This window comes from Poecile atricapillus, chromosome 27 (genome assembly GCF_030490865.1).
Source record: "Poecile atricapillus isolate bPoeAtr1 chromosome 27, bPoeAtr1.hap1, whole genome shotgun sequence".
In the NCBI taxonomy this organism is placed as follows: domain Eukaryota; kingdom Metazoa; phylum Chordata; class Aves; order Passeriformes; family Paridae; genus Poecile; species Poecile atricapillus.
Window position 1 is genome coordinate 566,769 of NC_081275.1, and position 16,983 is coordinate 583,751.

The window sequence follows — 16,983 nt, forward strand, 5'->3', positions numbered from 1 at the left end:
ATCCACAGCAACCTGCCAGGACAAGCCTTGTCTGCCCATCCCTTGGCTCTCAGCTTGAGCCTCACGGCCCTGATGTGCCTGTGGTTTGACTGAGAGCGTGCACAGCTGGCCAGATGTGCTCCCTGCCCCGGTGACATTCCAGCTCACAGGAGGAGCGGAGCTGGTTCTGAGCACCACACACACTCCAGGCCCAGCCAAGGCAGCCAGGATTTAAGTAACATTTAATCAAAGAAAAGATAAAATGTTTCCTAGGACAGGGAACAATTTTACCACTCTGAACACATCCCTTACTCGTGCAACTTCAAAAGGGCTTCCTGTGCCTGGCAAACACTTCTTTGCAGGGCACAGAAAGCAGCTGGTTTATCTCAAAAGTGGATCTCCAGCCCTCCACAAACAGGCTGAGCTGAATGTCCTCAGGAGTCACAGGAGAGGCTTCTTTAGATTTTTTGAGTCATTTACAAACACCTCATGGAATTTCATTCTGCAGCAACTGATTTGAGACGCTGATGAAATCCATCTGAAATTACATCTGGCACTTCCAGGCAGACAGCCCGGGGCAGGAGCTGAGGGGAGCCATAAAGTGCAACTGATAAGTGACAGAAAGCCCTTCGAAGTGCTATTCAAACCCCTCAATACAAGTGGTTTCATCACCTCTCTTTAAGTGCTGAAGAGCCAACGCAGCCCTTGCTGCCCCTTAGGACTGCACCCCATCCCTCAGGATCCCACATCAGCCTCTGTCCTTCCCACGTGCCTTGGAGCTGAGCCCCAGCTCACTCGGGACCACAGAATCACTGAAAGGATCACAGAATCACAGAATCACAGAGCTGAAAGGGACCCCAGCGACCATCGACAGCCAGCCCTGCACAGGACACCCCCACAATGTCACCTGTGCCTGAGAGCACTGTCCAGACACACCTCAGCTCCTGGGGACACCCCCACAATGTCACCTGTGCCTGAGAGCACTGTCCAGACACACCTCAGCTCCTGGGGACAAACCCCTGTGCCTCCCCCTGCCCTGCAGGACACCCAGAGAGGCCAGGACAGAACGGCAGCGACTCCAGATCTGCTCGAGGAAGAGAGGCAAGGGCAGGTAGAGTGGAAAGGCTGCAAAGATGGAAATTTTTAGCCCAGCTGCAGCAATAATCCTTTCAGCTTAGCCAAAGGCATCCCCTGGTGCTCCCTTTCCTTGGATATTTAAAGGAGAGACACTGAAAAGAGGAGCCACGCTATGTGTTATGACCACCTTTACTAACTGCTCTGCTAGGGGAAAAAAAGGGAAAAACCAGTGGATTGATTTCTGAGGAGCAAAAAGCTCATTAGACTTGCAAAGAAAACCCACTCAAGTCCAAAGGCACAGATACTTCTCCTCCAGACTCCAGTGTAAACCACACATGCTTTCCACAGGCACTTTAAAAAACCAGCCTACAACCAGCAGATTTCAGTGTAAAACAAAGCTCCAGCTCACAGATGGAGGAGGGAGATCCATCCTGCTGCAAGAGAGGCTCGGATTCACTCAGTCCCTCACAGCAGAGCTGTGCCCACCTTAAAAACCTCACAAGGGGTTGCCTAAAGGGCCCCAATTCTGCAGTATCCAGCACATCCTAAGATGACCTGCAAAGACAGCTTGGGATTGAGGGCTGCTCATGCCAAAAAGCCGTGTGGGAACAGCGCTGCAGAGAGCAGGAGCTGCACAGAGCAGGAGCTGCACAGGGCAGGAGCTGCACAGGGCAGGAGCTGCACAGAGCAGGAGCTGCAGAGAGCAGGAGCTGCACAGAGCAGGAGCTGCACAGAGCAGGAGCTGCACAGAGCAGGAGCTGCACAGAGCAGGAGCTGCACAGAGCAGGAGCTGCAGAGAGCAGGAGCTGCACAGAGCAGGAGCTGCACAGAGCAGGAGCTGCACAGAGCAGGAGCTGCACAGAGCAGGAGCTGCAGAGAGCAGGAGCTGCAGAGAGCAGGAGCTGCACAGAGCAGGAGCTGCACAGAGCAGGAGCTGCACAGAGCAGGAGCTGCACAGGGCAGGAGCTGCACATCCCCACGCAGGGACAGATCCCGTGGGGGCTGCACCTCTGGCAAGGCTGAGCCAGCCTGGTGCTCACTGAGGTTTCATCAGACCCATCCTGCTCTGCCCCACACCACTCACCCTAATCCTCTTCCCAGGGCTGCTGCCAGGTGAGTGGGAACATCTCTGTGCTGCTCTGCAAGATCAGCAGCCCAAGCAACTCCTACAATTGCTTCCTTTTCCATCTCTGCAGGCAGGCAGAGCCCCGCGGCACCCGGCATTACCCAGGTGAGTGATGAGCACCCCCAGCCCCAAGGATGTGAGCCCCAGGCACCATCCAGCTGGCTCTGGAGCCTGAACACCACAGCTGAGCATGCAGGAGCCCCTGAGGAAGAGAGAGATTACACTGCATTGGCAGAAAAACCTAGAAAGCCAGCCCAGCTCTGCTGCCGCTGCTGCAGCAGGGAGAGGCCCCCAGAGAGCTGCTGCTCCTCTGAACTGAGGCTGGGAAGAGCCAGGATGCTGAGCTGGGGCTCCCCCTGCACCCAGCTACGGGACAGGTACACAAGGGGAACGATCACCTCGGGGTTTAACAGCCCTGGATGCTCCAGTCCAGCCAGAGAGGCTGCTCTGCTTTGAGAAAGGGCTCTCAGTGTCTCACCATGCACTCGTGGGTTTGCAGACCTCAGAACGAGCCAGAAAGAACCAGCCATGACCATTTTGCTCAGGGTTGGTTGCTTTACCTGTGTGCAGAACCACAAGTCCCCCGAATTCCTTTTAAACCCCGCAGCCACATTCCAGCAGCCCCATCACACCAAGCACCCTCCCAGCATCACCAGAGGGGCTGTCACAAGTCCAGGGCACTGCACTCCGAGCTTCCACCCCTCAGCCCAGCCCCACCCCTCTGCACAGCCAGCACACAGCCTAGGAGTCAACCAGACAACCTACAAGCCAACAAACCTCACCAGCCAGCAAGCTGGGCTAACTGGAAAATACTGGGAGCCAGGTGGAAACCAGTGCCCCGTTCTTGCTCGACTCATTCATCAAGTGTCAGAGCATTCCTACAGCTAAATTAGCAGCACTGCCCCAGAGGACATCGAGACCACAGCCAAGCCTCATCAGCACACTGGGCTGACAAAATAAGATTATTCTGCTCAAGACAAACTCAAATCCACAGCTTTCTTCCAGCTTTTGAATAATCTTGCTTTGGGAAGAAAGGGACCGGCCACCCTGAGCATTTCCCCTTAGACAGTGCCTCGTGATCCAATTTTCCGGGCTCTGCCAACCAAGGGGGATTTGTCTGGAAGGCTGGGGAGGGCACACCCAGCACCCAGCGCAGCCGGACGGGCTCTCACGGGCGCTCCGAGGGGATCGGCAGCCCCAGCTGTGCTGCAGGATGTGTCAGGACAATTTGTCACTCCTGTGCTGATGAAGGCAGGCTTTCAGGAGCTTCAGCACCAACACCAGCTCGAAAACATTTCCAGTGGGGCTTTTCTAACAGCCCCACAATGCTGTGAAGCACAACTTCCACGTGGGGACACAAAGGTAAGCAGGGAGCAGTTTGCTCCATCCCTGCAAAGCCCAGCAAGGTGGTACCCAAACACCTCCAAATCCCACACCTGGCAAAACACTGGGAAAAGCCCCTGGTGCTCCACGGATCAATGAGCACTCCATGAGGAACACGGCTCTCCAAAATGCAGCAGAGGAACACAAAAGGCAGAAGATAAAAACACCCATCTCACAAGATGCTGCGAGCATCCCTGACTGGCTACACCCAGCTCCTCATGGAGAAAGGGCAGCTTCAGGGTCACATTCTCCTCGTTTTTATCCTATGAGGACTGGCCAGGGGAGCAGAACTTCCCATGGCTTTTGGGAAGGAAATGACAAAGCTACAGCACCCCCTTTTTGTATATAAAATAGAAAATATACATGAAATAAACATGTATTTCATACATAAAAATATACGTGAAATAAACACGTCTGCTTGGTCCTCCTGAAGCTGCAGTTCTTTGAGCACAGAGGGAATGGGACAGTTTGAATGGAACGCCTTGGGAAGGCAGGGGCTGGAAGCAGAGGGCAGCAAGGGAATACAGGAACACCAGGGAATACAGAAGGGTGAGCAAGACCAAACCAAAGCCTCACCCGTAAATACTTAACACAGCGCTTGACAGAGGGAGACACACAAAAAATATCAGCATTGCCACCTGCAGGGACTGGACCCATCCCCTCCTCATGGAGCTTCCCACAGGGCACACAGAGCTCCCAGCACTTCCATCCTCAGTTAATCCCCGCTGGTGCAGGATAAACAGCCCTGTCTGATCTGTGTGATGGGCATCACATTTCCCCAGGTCCCAGAAAATGAACTCCCCCTGCACCTTACTCAAAGAAGGAGAGAATGCAATACTTTAATCAGGTGTGAACCATCTGCAGTGGATCTGCATCCTTGGAAGTGTTGGAGGCCAGGCTGGAGGGATCTGCTCTAATGGAAGATGTCCCTGCCCACGGCAGGGGGGTGGAACAAGATGGTCTGGAAGGCTCCTTTCAACCCAAACCATTCCATGATTCTATGTACAAATCCTCTGCAAACTACAGGTAAATCAGCCAACTCCTTGCTTTTCTCCTTAAGCTGCTCATCTTGGGGTGAAAACCAAGAATTTTGTGCATGAAGAGGGAACAAAGCATAACTGGGTTAGACAATTTCTTACTCCTAGAGAGAACGAGGTTTTAATTTTCCTCCCTCAAGGGCAGCCTGCAAAAACCCAACTGAGACCTGTTTAGATTGGCCACCCTGAGAAAAATAACGCCAAGAAAACTGAACCCCACAAGGAAAGCCTTTAAACACCCCAGATCCAAGGTCCTGGCAGCAGAGCCAAAACCCCCCCAAGGGATGGAAGCGGGCAGCCATTGCTCGACAAGACAAATGAACGATTCTGAGTAGCGAATTTTGTTCCACTGATTCAGACACGCATCCAACATCTGCCCACATCCACGCCGGGGAAGCTCGGGAATACTCTGCATACAAATGGTGACAGCTTAGCTCATCTCAGCTGCTCCTTCCAGCACGTTTCCAGGCAAGAGCAGCCTCTCGCTGCAAATGGAGCTGCACCTCGCGTGGTGGTACCACAGCAAATGGAAGGAGAAACTCCTTTTAAAGTGATGGCAGCTGCCCTCTGCGAGCAGCAGCAGGACTGCATTTCTAGGTGTTCAAAAGCACCAGGAAAAATCATCTTCGCTAAGCCAGTCCTCCCCTGTGCTCATGGGGCACACAGGGATGCAGGCAGGAATCTCCACGCTGCTTCTGCTCCTTGCAGGTTCAACTGCCCCAAGGCAGGAGGGCAGGTGTGTGCTCCTGGGAACACCTGGCAAGGAAACTCCCCTTTTCCCAGCTAAGTTAGACTTAAAATAAAAAGATACGCAACAACCACAGGTAAAAAAGGCAAAACCCAGAAAGGGGGGCAGCCCCACGCCACACCTGGTGGGATTTTGGGGCGAGAAAAACGAGACAGGGTGAAAAGAGGCAGATGGAAGGGAAAAGGGGGCAATCCCAGCATGACGAGGGTAATCCCAGCATGGCACTGGGATGCTCGGGATGTGCACAGCACATCCAGGCACCACCAGGGACACCAAGCAGCACCACCACAGCCCCAAACCCACGAGCATGGGCACCTGCATCCTCATCCCGGCTGGAAAACACCCGGGATTCAACAGGATGGGACCCACCTCGTTCACATTAAACACCAAACCCTCGACATGGGCACTGGGGGGTGCAACAAAGCCGGGCAACGCCGGGGTGCCATGACCTCAATAACGCTTCCCCCCCGCAGAATTTAGGGCTGGGCGTGGACAGCTCCTTTTCTCCGCGGTTTTTTTTTTTTTTTTTATTCGAGACGCTTTTTCGTTACGGTTTCCCATTATTGATTAATTTACCATTTTTAATCACCGCTGCCTCCCCCCTCCAGGCGGCTGCGGAACATGGCCCCGCGCTGCCGCCCCTCCTGCCGCAGCCCCGGCCCCACCTGCCGGGAGGAACGGGGCCGAGAGCGGCGGAAAGGGGGGAGAAAGCCCCAAATCCGCCCTTCTCCATCGCTCCGTCCGTCCCCGCCCGCCGCACCTGCCCCGGGCGGCCGCGCTGCCGCAGGGGCCGCGCCTGGCGCTGCCGCAGCCCCGGGGCGCCGGCACCGGGACACGCCCCGGGCCCGCTTTTGGGATGAAATGGCCGCTTTTGCTTCTCGGGGCTTCATTTTCTTCTTTTTTTTTTATTTTCCCCTTTCCCCCCCCCCCCCCCGTTCTCCGCGCGGGACGCGGCGAAGGGAAGAGCGCGCCCGGGGGTTCGCGGCGCCCCGGCCCGTCCCAGGCACCCGTCCCCGTACCTGCCGCTGCGGGGGTGTCCGCGCCGGAGCCGGCTGCTGGCGGCGGTGGCGGTGACGGTGACAGCGGCGGTGGCGGCGGCGCGGGCGGGGCGGGGGCGCGCGCGGGCTCCGGAACCTTCGCCGCGCCGGCGGGGCGGGAGCGCGCGTGCGCGTGCGCGGAGCGCCCCCGAGCCCCCCCCCCCCCCGCCCGCGCCCCCCGCCCCTCCCGCGCGCGCCCCCGCCCGCGCGCGTCCCCGCCGCCGCCGCCCCATTGTCTGCGGGGAGCGGGGGCGCGCGCGCCGCCCCGCCCGCCAGGGGGCGCTGCCCCGATGCCCCCGCCCCTCACGGCACCGGGAACGGGGGACCCCCCCCACGGGACCGGGGAACGCGGGACATCCCCACGGCACCGGGAACGGGGGATGCGGGACATCCCCACGGCACCGGGAACGGGGGACATTCCCTCGGGACCGGGGAACGCGGGACATCCCCACGGCACCGGGAACGCGGGACATCCCCACGGGACCGGGGAACGCGGGACATCCCCACGGGACCGGGGAACGCGGGACATCCCCACGGGACCGGGAACGGGGGACATCCCCACGGGACCGGGAACGGGGGACATCCCCATGGCACCGGGAACGCGGGACATTCCCTCGGTACCGGGAACGCGGGACATCCCCACGGGACCGGGAACGCGGGACACCGCCACCACAGCCCCGGGGAACGCGGGACATCCCCACGGGACCGGGAACGGGGGACATCCCCACGGGACCGGGGGATGCGGGACACCGCCACGGGACCGGGGGATGCGGGACACCGCCTCGCCCAGCCCTGCCGCCCGCTCTCATCCCGGTTCCTGCCCAGCCGCGCCTCCCGCACACGCTCCCGCCTCGGGGCGATGCCGGGCTCGGAGATGGCGGCAGCGCGGCTCGTGTGGGAGCGGCAGCCCCTCGGCAGCCCCAACAGAGGCACACGGGTTTCATTTCATCCTGGTGAGCTCCAGGCTGACAAAGGGAGAGCAGCCGCCTCCTCCACGCGGCAGCAGCCCCGCAGCATCACCCTCAGCGGAGAGCAGCAGCCCCAGGGAGCGCGCACGGACAGGGCCGGCGGCTCCCGGCGGTTCCTGGCTCAGCACACACCTGCCAGAAAGAGCAACAGGTGACAGGAGAATGGCAGGAGAATGACAGGAGAATGGGCGTCGGGGCTCCCTCACCACCCCACCACCAGCCTGAAGCACTGGAAAGCAAAGGGAGAGGCTGAAAAAACAGATCCTGATCCCAAAACATCCCTCTCGACCTTGCCTGCTTCATCTGGAGCAGCAGTGAGCTGCTTTTGCTTGGCCTGGAAGTGTTGTGGACACAGTGGAGATCCGTCGATGGAATTACTACCTTGTGTTAACAGGGTTACTATCCCTAATAATTGGATTTAATAGAGAAACTGCAGGAGGGCAGGATCCCGTTTTCAGTTCTTCCTGAGAAACACTGAGGTGCCAATCAAGGACAAATATCCAGTCTAAGAATTGGCTTTTTGTAAGAGAAACAGATGAGGAACTCCTCCCCGCTCCTGGCCCATACTGCTGCTAGATGTACACTGTTTTAACACAAAATTGTTAAGGAATCCTTTAGTGAGGAAACCATGGGGTCTTTATTTTCCGTACCTGTTTCTTCATCCCTAAGATCAGGCTTGTTTTGCTCCCAGGCTGGCCAGCTGTTTCATAACTACTAAAGGTTTTCCCTGGCAGGTGCCACAGAAGGTAGGACACCACTTCCCAGGTCCCACCTGCAGAGCTGAAGCTGTGTTAGAAATTCTGGGTTGTATTGGGTTATATTCTGGGTCATACTAGTCTGATGTCCCCAGGGCCTTCTCTGGCCACAAGCTACTTCATTTGAGTCTCTTAATTCAGCTTAAGCCTGGCTTTTGCAAAACCATAATGATCCCCGCTGAAATAAATACTCAAATTCTGCACTGGCTTAATTCCATTAAAGTGCTACCCAGATCCTTTTGCAACCTGGCCGTTAAAGTTCACCTAAATAAAGAAAATGGGCTAACTGCTTTCAAAATGCGATTTTTAAAGTGATGAGACAGGATCGATCTGTCCGGAGCGACTGCAGGAGCGTGGGTTGGATCCCCGAGCCCTGCTCGGTGCGGAGCCCCGGGCACACACAGCCCCAGAGCGAGGTTCCCAGGCCGTGGCCCTGGCCCAGGACACCAGCTGGGTTTCGTAAGCTCCGTGGAGCTGGGAGCAGGGAGTTACACAAGCGTTTCCCAGCCGTGCATGCGGTGTCACGGCAGGACAGACCCGAGCAGGGCTCACGCAAAGCGTCCCCAGCGCCGGGCACAGGGGGGGATTAGAGCTCAGCTGGCTCCTTCCCCACCACGCAGACACCTATTCCAACTCAGGCACAGTTCTCTCCAACCGAAGTAACTTAACAGTTCATTTTTACAGTAATCAGAGCACAATGAACCCTCAGCACCCCGCCAAGGCCAGCAGGACTGCGAGGATGTGAACTGGGGACAGAAGCGTTGCGGTGTTTGGACAGCGCAGGCGGCCAGCGGGCTGTGACTCAGCACGAAGAGCCAGCCAGGTCCTCAGCAGCGCTGAGCCTGGGATAAACAAACTCACCCTTTCACCCTGACCTCTTTAGCAAATGGAGAGACCCTAAAAATCGAGGTCAAGGCACTTAAACCATCTTTCACTGGTGCCTCTTGACCCCAGCCCATCTGAAAAGACACTGTTCCTGTCTCTTTTCAGCTTGTGGAAGCCACACAGAGCCCAACACCTAAACCAGATGATACAAGACCTGATAGCCCTGAGGACAGATATATTTTTAATTAATCATTATTCCATTTCTAAATTACCAGCTGCAAGAGGCTTTTCAGAGCATTTAAAGCCCGTGTTTCTAAGAGGCAGAGCTGACTCATCAGGGAGGCACAGGATGTGTTCACTTACGGGACCTTGTGGGAATTATCGGGCTCCTGGGTTCACAGCACTTAAAGCCAAGACTCCCTTGGACCTGGTGTCATGGAAGGGCAGTTCCTGGCATTGGCTTCCCCCTTCACTGACAATTCTCAGAGATGCCAGGAGGGGCTGAATTCCTGGAGGAGAGCAGCCACCAGAGCTCTGCCAGCTCTGCAAAGGGACAGGGAACATCTCTGTGGGTGAAACAGGCTCCGTTCCAAACAGCCCCGGCTCTGAGCCCCAAACTGCTCCTGTTCAACAGGCAGAGGCTGCTCTGGCACCTGCACATCCCCTGTGCTCGAGTTCTCCTCCTTCCCACAGGGCAGCAGCGAGGGCCGTGGGCACCCGCGCAGGATTTGTGCTGGAGTTTGTCAGGGCAGGAGTTGAGCCGGCTGTGATTGTGCAGGGATTGCACCATGCAGCAGCACAGCAGGTCCTGCAGTGATGCTGCCACACAAACGGAGTCACCGGCGGCAGTTTCCTGAAGGATGCACCAGCTGCAGCTGTCATCTCCCCGCAGCTCTGCAGCCGCCGTTGTGTCACCCGCGGTTGTGTCACCTGCGGTTGTGTCACCCGCGGGGGCTGTCGGGGTCAGCTCGGAGCCCACGGCCGGGGGTTCCAGAGGGGCTTCGGGAGCCATCTGCTGTCACCAGCCCAGATTACAGCGAGGGGCACCACAAGGGCTCTGCTCCCTCCCTCCCACACACGGACGAGCTTGAAACGCCTTCCCACAATCACTGAGCTTGGAAAAGACCTCCAAGATCATCGAGTCCAACCTGTGACCAATCTGCACCTTGTCAACCAGACCAGGGCACTGAGTGACATGTTGAGTCCTGCCTTGGACAACTCCAGGGATGGGACTCCACCACCCCCCTGGGCAGCCCCTTCCAATGTCTAATCACCCTTTCAGTGAAGAAACTCCTCCCGAGAAACATTCCAAATTTAACTACAAGCAGAAATAGGAGCCCCTCAGGGAGATCACCACTTCACCCAGAAGGACTCAGGGTTCTCCACAGGAAACACAGCATTTCCAACACATGGAAGGACTCAAATTGAGGGTCTGCACTGAGCAGAGATTCAATTCCAGCCCCCACAGCCCCATCAGGTCCTGGCACGGATCCGAACTCTCCCAGGCCCAGGTGGAAGTGGCAGGGTGTTCGTCCTCTGCTCGAAAGGCCTGGAGGAGCTGCAGGGAGCACAGCAGAGGATGGGGAGGTGCTGGGCGCTCACAGTGCTGGTGTGGGAAATGAGAGGCTTTGTTCTGTGCTCCAGGTGTGTCTGTGTTCCAGGTGTGTCTGTGTTCCAGGTGTGTCTCTGTTCCAGGTGTCTCTGTTCCAGGTGTTTCTGTTCCAGATGTTTCTATTCCAGGTGTCTCTGTTCCAGGTGTTTCTCTGTTCCAGGTGTTTCTCTGTTCCAGGTGTCTCTGTTCCAGGTGTTTCTGTGTTCCAGATGTTCCAGATGTTTCTCTGTTCCAGATGTTTCTGTTCCAGATGTTTCTGTTCCAGGTGTTTCTGTGTTCCAGATGTTCCAGATGTTTCTCTGTTCCAGATGTTCCAGGTGTTTTTCCTCCGCGGCTCCTGGGCCGCCAGGGGGCGCCAGGTGTGTGTGTGTGGTGTCGCAGTGCGCATGCGCGGGGCGGGCGGAAGTGCGGCGGAGGGCGCGGGGCGCCCGTGAGGCTCCTTAAAGGCGCCGCCGCCGCCGCCGCCGCCGCCGCCGAGCCGCCTCCCGGTCCCGCGGGGACGCGCCAAGCCTGGCTGGAATGAGCAGGTGGGGCGGAACCCCCGGCAGCTCCCCGACACCCCGTCCCCCACGTCATCCCCCTCGTGGTCCGGCACGCGTGACCGCTGCCTCAGTTTCCCCCGGTGTCGGGGGTCGTGCCGCTGCGGAGGGCGTGGAGGGGGAGGCCCCCGAGATTGGCGGGGCCGCAGACCCTGCGAGAGGGAGGTGTAGGGCCAGGGGAGGGGGCACAGCCCTGGCAGAGCCCTCGGGGGGCTGCAGGCTCCAGGCAGGGGCAGAAGGCGGGCGGGGGTTCAGGCTCCAGCACCGGGGGTCCCGCAGGACGCGATCCCGGGGCTGTCTGGGCACTCCCGGGACAGACGATGGGGACCCAGCCCCGCAGCCCAGGGCCGGGAGGTGCCGGGATGTGCCCCAGGGCTGCTCAGCCCTTGAGCTTCCCCCCGGCCCCGGGAATTGCTCGCATTGTTCATCTGAACCCGGCTGTGATTTCCCTCCTCTGTAGCGAGCACTTTGATTTCCCTCCTCTGTAGCGAGCCATCCCCAGCCCCGCAGGGCTCTGCCTTTAGGGGCTGGCGTTACCCTGCAGGGAAAAGGGAGCAGCTCCCGGCTGAGGAGGGAGCTGGGGACAAACAGAAGCCCTGGAGGTTCCCCGCTGCCCCAGCTCCAAGAGGGGCTGTGCTGGGACTCCTGGCGTGTGGGGAGGGTTTATCAGCTGTGGCAGAGCTGCGAGCAAGAGATTTCTCCTGCCTTGCGTCAGGCTGGGCACAGGGCAGGGTCCGGAGGCAGCGCCCTGCCCGTGGCACGGTGCTGCAGTGGCTGTGGGACACAGGGGGCACAGGGGACACAGGGGACACAGGGGACACAGAGGGACCTGTGCCCAAAGAGCACCCAAAGGGGTCTGGGGGCACTGCAGGGTGTGTGCTCAGGACAGGCCCAGCTGCTGCTGGGGGTGGCACCTGTGCAGGGCTGGGATGGATCCAGATCTCCAGTGGGGCTGGAACATGTGCCAGGACAGAGCCAGCTCCTTGTGGGGCTGGCACGTGTGGCTTCAGGACAGACCTGTCCCGGCTTGCAGCCTTGGTCACCCAACAATTCCGGAGCCGTAAAGGAGAGATTTATGACTTCTCTGACCTTGCAAATTGCTGAGTCAGATGGTGAAGGCTTTTTGCAGCATTCCCAGGCTTTAAAGAACCCTGTGGGCTCCCAGAGCCTGGAAGCCCTCCTGCTATGGCCCTGTCCCAGCATGATAATCATCCCCAGGCTGCAGTCAAACAGAGCAGCTGGTGCTGAATGTGCTGAGGGTCGCTTCTCCACATCCTTCTCCCTGGGAAGGGTGTGATATCCCCTTCTGCAGCCTTGCCAAGCCCCAGTGGGATCAGGCAGAAGGTTTGAGATGCCCAAACCCTTTTTGGGGTGCTTGTTGCAAACTCACCAGGGGTATCTCGCCCTCCCTGGTGTCCTGCTGTGCCTGCACTGGGCTCTGCTGCCATCCCAGCCGGGGTGGGGGGGCTGTCAGGGCATGGCTTCATTCTCCAGGTGTAGTAAGGGGACAGTCCTCCCTCCCCAAGGACACGGGAGGCTGGACTGTCCCCACCTCTCCAGGCAGGCTGGGCCTGCTGCCAGTGTGGGGCCAGGGGGTGTTATCAGGGCTGGGCCGGCCCTGGGAGCCAGTCCCTGTCACCCCCCAGGGCACCCTGATTATGGGGGGCCCTGGCCTGCCGTGTGCTGCAGCGATAGCACAGCGGGCGTGGGACACCTGTCCTCACCCTGCTGGGGTGGGGATGCCAGGGGGGCTCCTCATCCCTGGGCAGGGACCCCCCAGCCTCCAGCATCCCCGGCCGTGCATTGCAGGGGGAAGGTGCCATGGCTGAGAAGGTGTCACCGAGCCCCGGCGGGGGCATCACGCCGCTGCAGCAGATGCTGGCCTCAGGGACAGGTGCCATCCTCACCTCCCTCTTCGGTGAGTGTGGCAGGGTGGGCACCGGGCTGGGGGCTGGCACGGGACGTGTCGTGGCTGAGGGATGGTGTCTTTTTAGTGACACCGCTGGACGTGGTGAAGATCCGGCTGCAGGCCCAGAGGACCCCCTTCTCCAAAGGTAACCCCGCTCAGGGCAGGGTGGGGGGCTGCAGCCCGCGGGGTGTCTCAGCTGGCAGCGCTGGTGGCAGGGATGCCTCTGCTCTGGAGCGTGGGGCCATCACGAGGTGGCCTCACGGGCTCGGGGGCCCTGCTGGGGGAGCTGGGCTCGTGCTTGGCTCTGTCCTTCCGCCTCCACAGCCCGGTGCTGAGGGGTCAGCGCTGTGCCTGGCAGCCCCCAGCCCTCAGAGGCTCAGCCTGCTGCAGCTGCTGGCTCTTCCAGTCTCCATGCTGCTCCCCATGGACTCTGCCCCTTCCTGTGGGGTCAGTGGGCAGGGACTGGCCTCAAGGGACTGGTTTGGTGACAATAGGAACTGCTGGGGAAGTGGCTGTGGAGGCACGCTGCCCCGTCACCCACAGAGCTCTCCCTGCCTGGCTGGGAGCTGCAGCCCACGTGTGCCCAGCCCCAGGTGGTGGCACGTGCCCTGTGTGGTTGCTCAGTGTGTCCCTGTTGTGTGTTTCAGCCTTGGCAGCGCAGTCAGTGCCCTGGGGCGCTCAGCCGGCCACATGTGAGTACACCAGGGGCTCCTGCTGCCAGTGCCTTTGCTTTCCCAAGCCTTCATCCTGGTTTGCTTCTCCACTGGTGGTGGCTTGGGCTCCTCTGGCTGCAGGGACATCCCTGAGGTACGGGGGCTGACATTGTCCCCAGTCCAGGCTGCCCCTGCAGCCCTGCTTTGGGGCTGGCTGTGCCACATCTCTGGGGATCTGTTGTGCAGCAGGCCTGGCTGGCTGTGGTCCCCCTGTCTTGTCACTCTGTCCTGTTGCCACGACAAAGTCCCCTTGGGTTTCCACTGCCCGGTGTCCCTTGTGCCTGTCTTGAGCACAGTGGAGGGGCCAGTGCTGATGTCCCCACTGTGCCAGGGCAGCAGAGCCGAGACCAAGTGAGGCATGAGCCCTGTCCCTTGCTGGCAGTGGGTCCTGCTGTACCCCCATCCCCTGGTTCTGGCCGTGATCAGACCCTTGCTGGAGGGTTGTTCCTCTCCTGGCCTTGGTCTCGGACTGGTCCACACTGGGCTCAAGCACTGGGGGTTTGGCTCCTCCCTGGAAGATGGGATGGCTTTGGGATCAGATGGGCACAGGCAGAGGGGAGGGGTCTCCTGTGTAATGGCAGTGCCGTTATTCCTGCCCCAGGGAAGTGTTTCCTCTACTGCAACGGCCTCATGGACCACCTGTACGTGTGCCAGAACGGCAACGGCTGCACCGCCTGGTACAAGGCCCCCGGCCACTTCACCGGCACGCTGGTAGGAGCTGCAGGCATGGCCAGGGGCCTCCCCATCCCAGAGGGGTGTCAGGGTGTTTTCTGGGGGGTTGTGTGCCCTTCTCCCACCTGTAACTCCTGCCCCTGGTGCTCTGCTCTCTCCCCAGGATGCCTTTGTGAAGATCACACGCTATGAGGGCATCAGATCTCTGTGGAGTGGCTTGCCCCCCACCCTGTGAGTTTGGAGATTCTGGCTGCTGCCCCCTGCCCAGGCACACAGACGTTGGTGCCAATCCCCCTGCCAGCCCCCAGGGAGGACATGTCCCTCTCACACCCCTTCTCCTCCTCGCAGGGTCATGGCTGTGCCAGCCACCGTCATTTACTTCACCACCTATGACCAGCTCCGGGACTACCTGCACACCCGCGTGGGGAGCTGGGGCCACTACATCCCCTTGCTGGCTGGGGCCCTCGCCAGGCGTGAGTACCCCTCCTGTCCAGGGTCCCCCCATGTCCCCCCATGTCCCTGTGTCCTGGCAGCAGAGTGTGGCAGGTCTCAGTGCCACATTCAGTGCCTGGCTCTCCTGGCACGATGCTGATGGCTCTGGGACGGCCGCTGGAGGGGACGGGGCTCATTCCCCATGTCCCTTCTGTTGCAGTGGGTGCTGTGACAGTCATCAGCCCCCTGGAGCTGATCCGCACCAAGATGCAGTCCCAGCAGCTCAGCTACCGCGAGCTGCGCGTCTGCATCCAGTCTGCAGTGGCCCAGGACGGCTGGCTGTCCCTCTGGAGGGGCTGGGGACCCACCGTGCTGCGGGACGTCCCCTTCTCGGGTATGGCTGGGGGGCACTGGGAGGGGTCCAGGGCCGCCCTGCGCTGCTGGGGGGGGTTGGTGTGGCCAGGGTGCCCCGAGGTAGCACCGGTGTCTCCTCTCCCCCAGCTCTCTACTGGTTTAACTACGAGCTGGTGAGGACGTGGCTCTGCAGGCAGCCCTGGCTGGACGGGGCCACGTTCATGGTCAGCTTCGCATCCGGGGCCATCTCTGGCACGGTGAGTGACGCTGGGGCTCCCGCTGGCCCCCGTGGGAGGGAGGAGTGGGACTGGGATGGTGCTGGGAGGTGAGAGCAGAGCTGGCACTGGGCAGGAACCCCGCAGCCTGCCTCACCATCCGGTGTCACCACCACAGGTGGCTGCGGTGCTGACACTGCCCTTCGACGTGGTCAAAACCCAGCGGCAGATCGAGCTGGGAGACAGTGAGGTGCACCCAGGTGAGGGGCCAGGCTCCAGGCAGGTGCCTGGGGGGCCACCAGGACTCCTGTGGGTGTTCCCCAACCCTCACCCACTCCCCTCTCCCCGCAGTCACAGCCTCCAAGCCTTCCTCCACCTGGCTGCTCATGCAGCGGATCCGCGCTGAGTCTGGCACCCGGGGGCTGTTTGCAGGTGAGGATGTGCCCCGGCCCCGTGCTGGGGTTCCAGGTGTCACCCCCAGGCTCACAGGACTGTCCTTGCAGGGTTCCTGCCCCGCGTCATCAAGGTGGCACCTGCCTGCGCCATCATGATCAGCACCTATGAATTTGGCAAGAGCTTCTTCCAGAAGCTGAACCAGGAGCAGCAGCTGCGGGGATTGTGAGCGGGCCTGGGGCAGGGCTGGATGTGGCTGTGCCCAGGGGACGGTGCCATCCCAGCTGGGGATCCCTCCCTGCTCCAGCCAGGTGTCCCAGGAGCGGCGATCCACGCTCGGCTGTGCAGAGCCCAAGTGCCTTCGTTCCTGCTCTGCCTCCCGCTGCCCGCACACGGAGCCAGGGCCAGCCTGGCCACCCCCATCCCAGCCACTCTGGGAGACATCTGTGCCTGCTGCTGTGACACTGGGGGGGATATGGAGCCCCCCACACTCATCCCTTGGCACTGGACAGATGCTGCTGCTGGATTCATGGACGCTCTGGCACGGATGGGGTGTCCCAGGACACTTGGCCAGGCAGGAGACGGAGCTGGGGCTCTGGCAAGGACCAAACCCCAGCCCTCGGGGACTCCTCTGCCTGCCCAGGCCCCCCCAGCCCTGCTCTGCCTGAGGGTCTGCCCCTCCTGACCAACACTCACAGCCTCACCTTGCTGGCTCTGCATGGCATGGGGACACATCAGGACCCTCTCCCTGCCTCTGGACCTCTCCTCGCACTCGGGATGTCCCCATCTCCTGTCAGACCCTGCGTTGGACAGACCCTGTGTGGGGACAGACCTCACTGCTGCTCTGGGGGGCCGTTGTGGCACCCCTGCCCCATCCTTTCACTGCAAGGACCTGCCCCAGCTCTGCGGGCACTGCCCCCCTACCCCAGGACTCGTGGAGGGAATTTCTCCTAATTTCTTAAATAAAATAATTGTCTCTTAATGGAAAGATTTCTGTGTGCTGGGGGGCTGTAGAGGCAGCTGTGGGGTGACAGCCATGGCCCTGTTGTGTGGGCACCCTACTGTCACCCAAAAGGTCCCTGTGGGCGTTTCCTGCGGGTTGGGGGACCCCAAGACCACCATCCTCCACTGCTGATGGGCCAGGGGCTGCCCTTGGGGGTCTGCTGTGGCCCCAAGGTGCTGTCACTGCCCACGGGGCTCACTGGGCCC

General features: G+C 60.1%; 2 protein-coding genes across 19 annotated transcripts in view; one reads left to right on the forward strand and one right to left on the reverse strand.

Moving 5' to 3' along the window:
• Positions 1–6,506, reverse strand: part of MAPT (microtubule associated protein tau) — a 45,055-nt gene extending 38,549 nt beyond the window's left edge. For all 17 annotated transcript variants that reach the window (XM_058857736.1, XM_058857741.1, XM_058857733.1 and 14 more), the window contains exon 1: positions 6,370–6,506. The gene's annotated coding sequence lies outside the window, so the exon portion shown is untranslated. The remainder of the gene's footprint in view (positions 1–6,369) is intronic.
• A 4,308-nt stretch (positions 6,507–10,814) lies between these two features.
• Positions 10,815–16,756, forward strand: SLC25A39 (solute carrier family 25 member 39). 2 transcript variants are annotated; one of them, XM_058857777.1, is made up of 12 exons: positions 10,815–11,074; positions 12,896–13,004; positions 13,081–13,140; positions 13,643–13,687; positions 14,310–14,419; positions 14,544–14,611; positions 14,729–14,853; positions 15,033–15,206; positions 15,314–15,423; positions 15,560–15,641; positions 15,733–15,813; positions 15,885–16,756. In XM_058857777.1, exons 2-12 carry the CDS (start codon positions 12,908–12,910, stop codon positions 16,001–16,003), a joined length of 1,071 nt encoding a protein of 356 aa, XP_058713760.1. In that variant the 5' UTR covers positions 10,815–11,074; positions 12,896–12,907; the 3' UTR covers positions 16,004–16,756. The 2 variants fall into 2 exon arrangements, with proteins under 2 accessions (XP_058713760.1, XP_058713761.1); XM_058857778.1 differs by lacking the exon at positions 13,643–13,687.
• Positions 16,757–16,983: the final 227 nt, after the last annotated feature.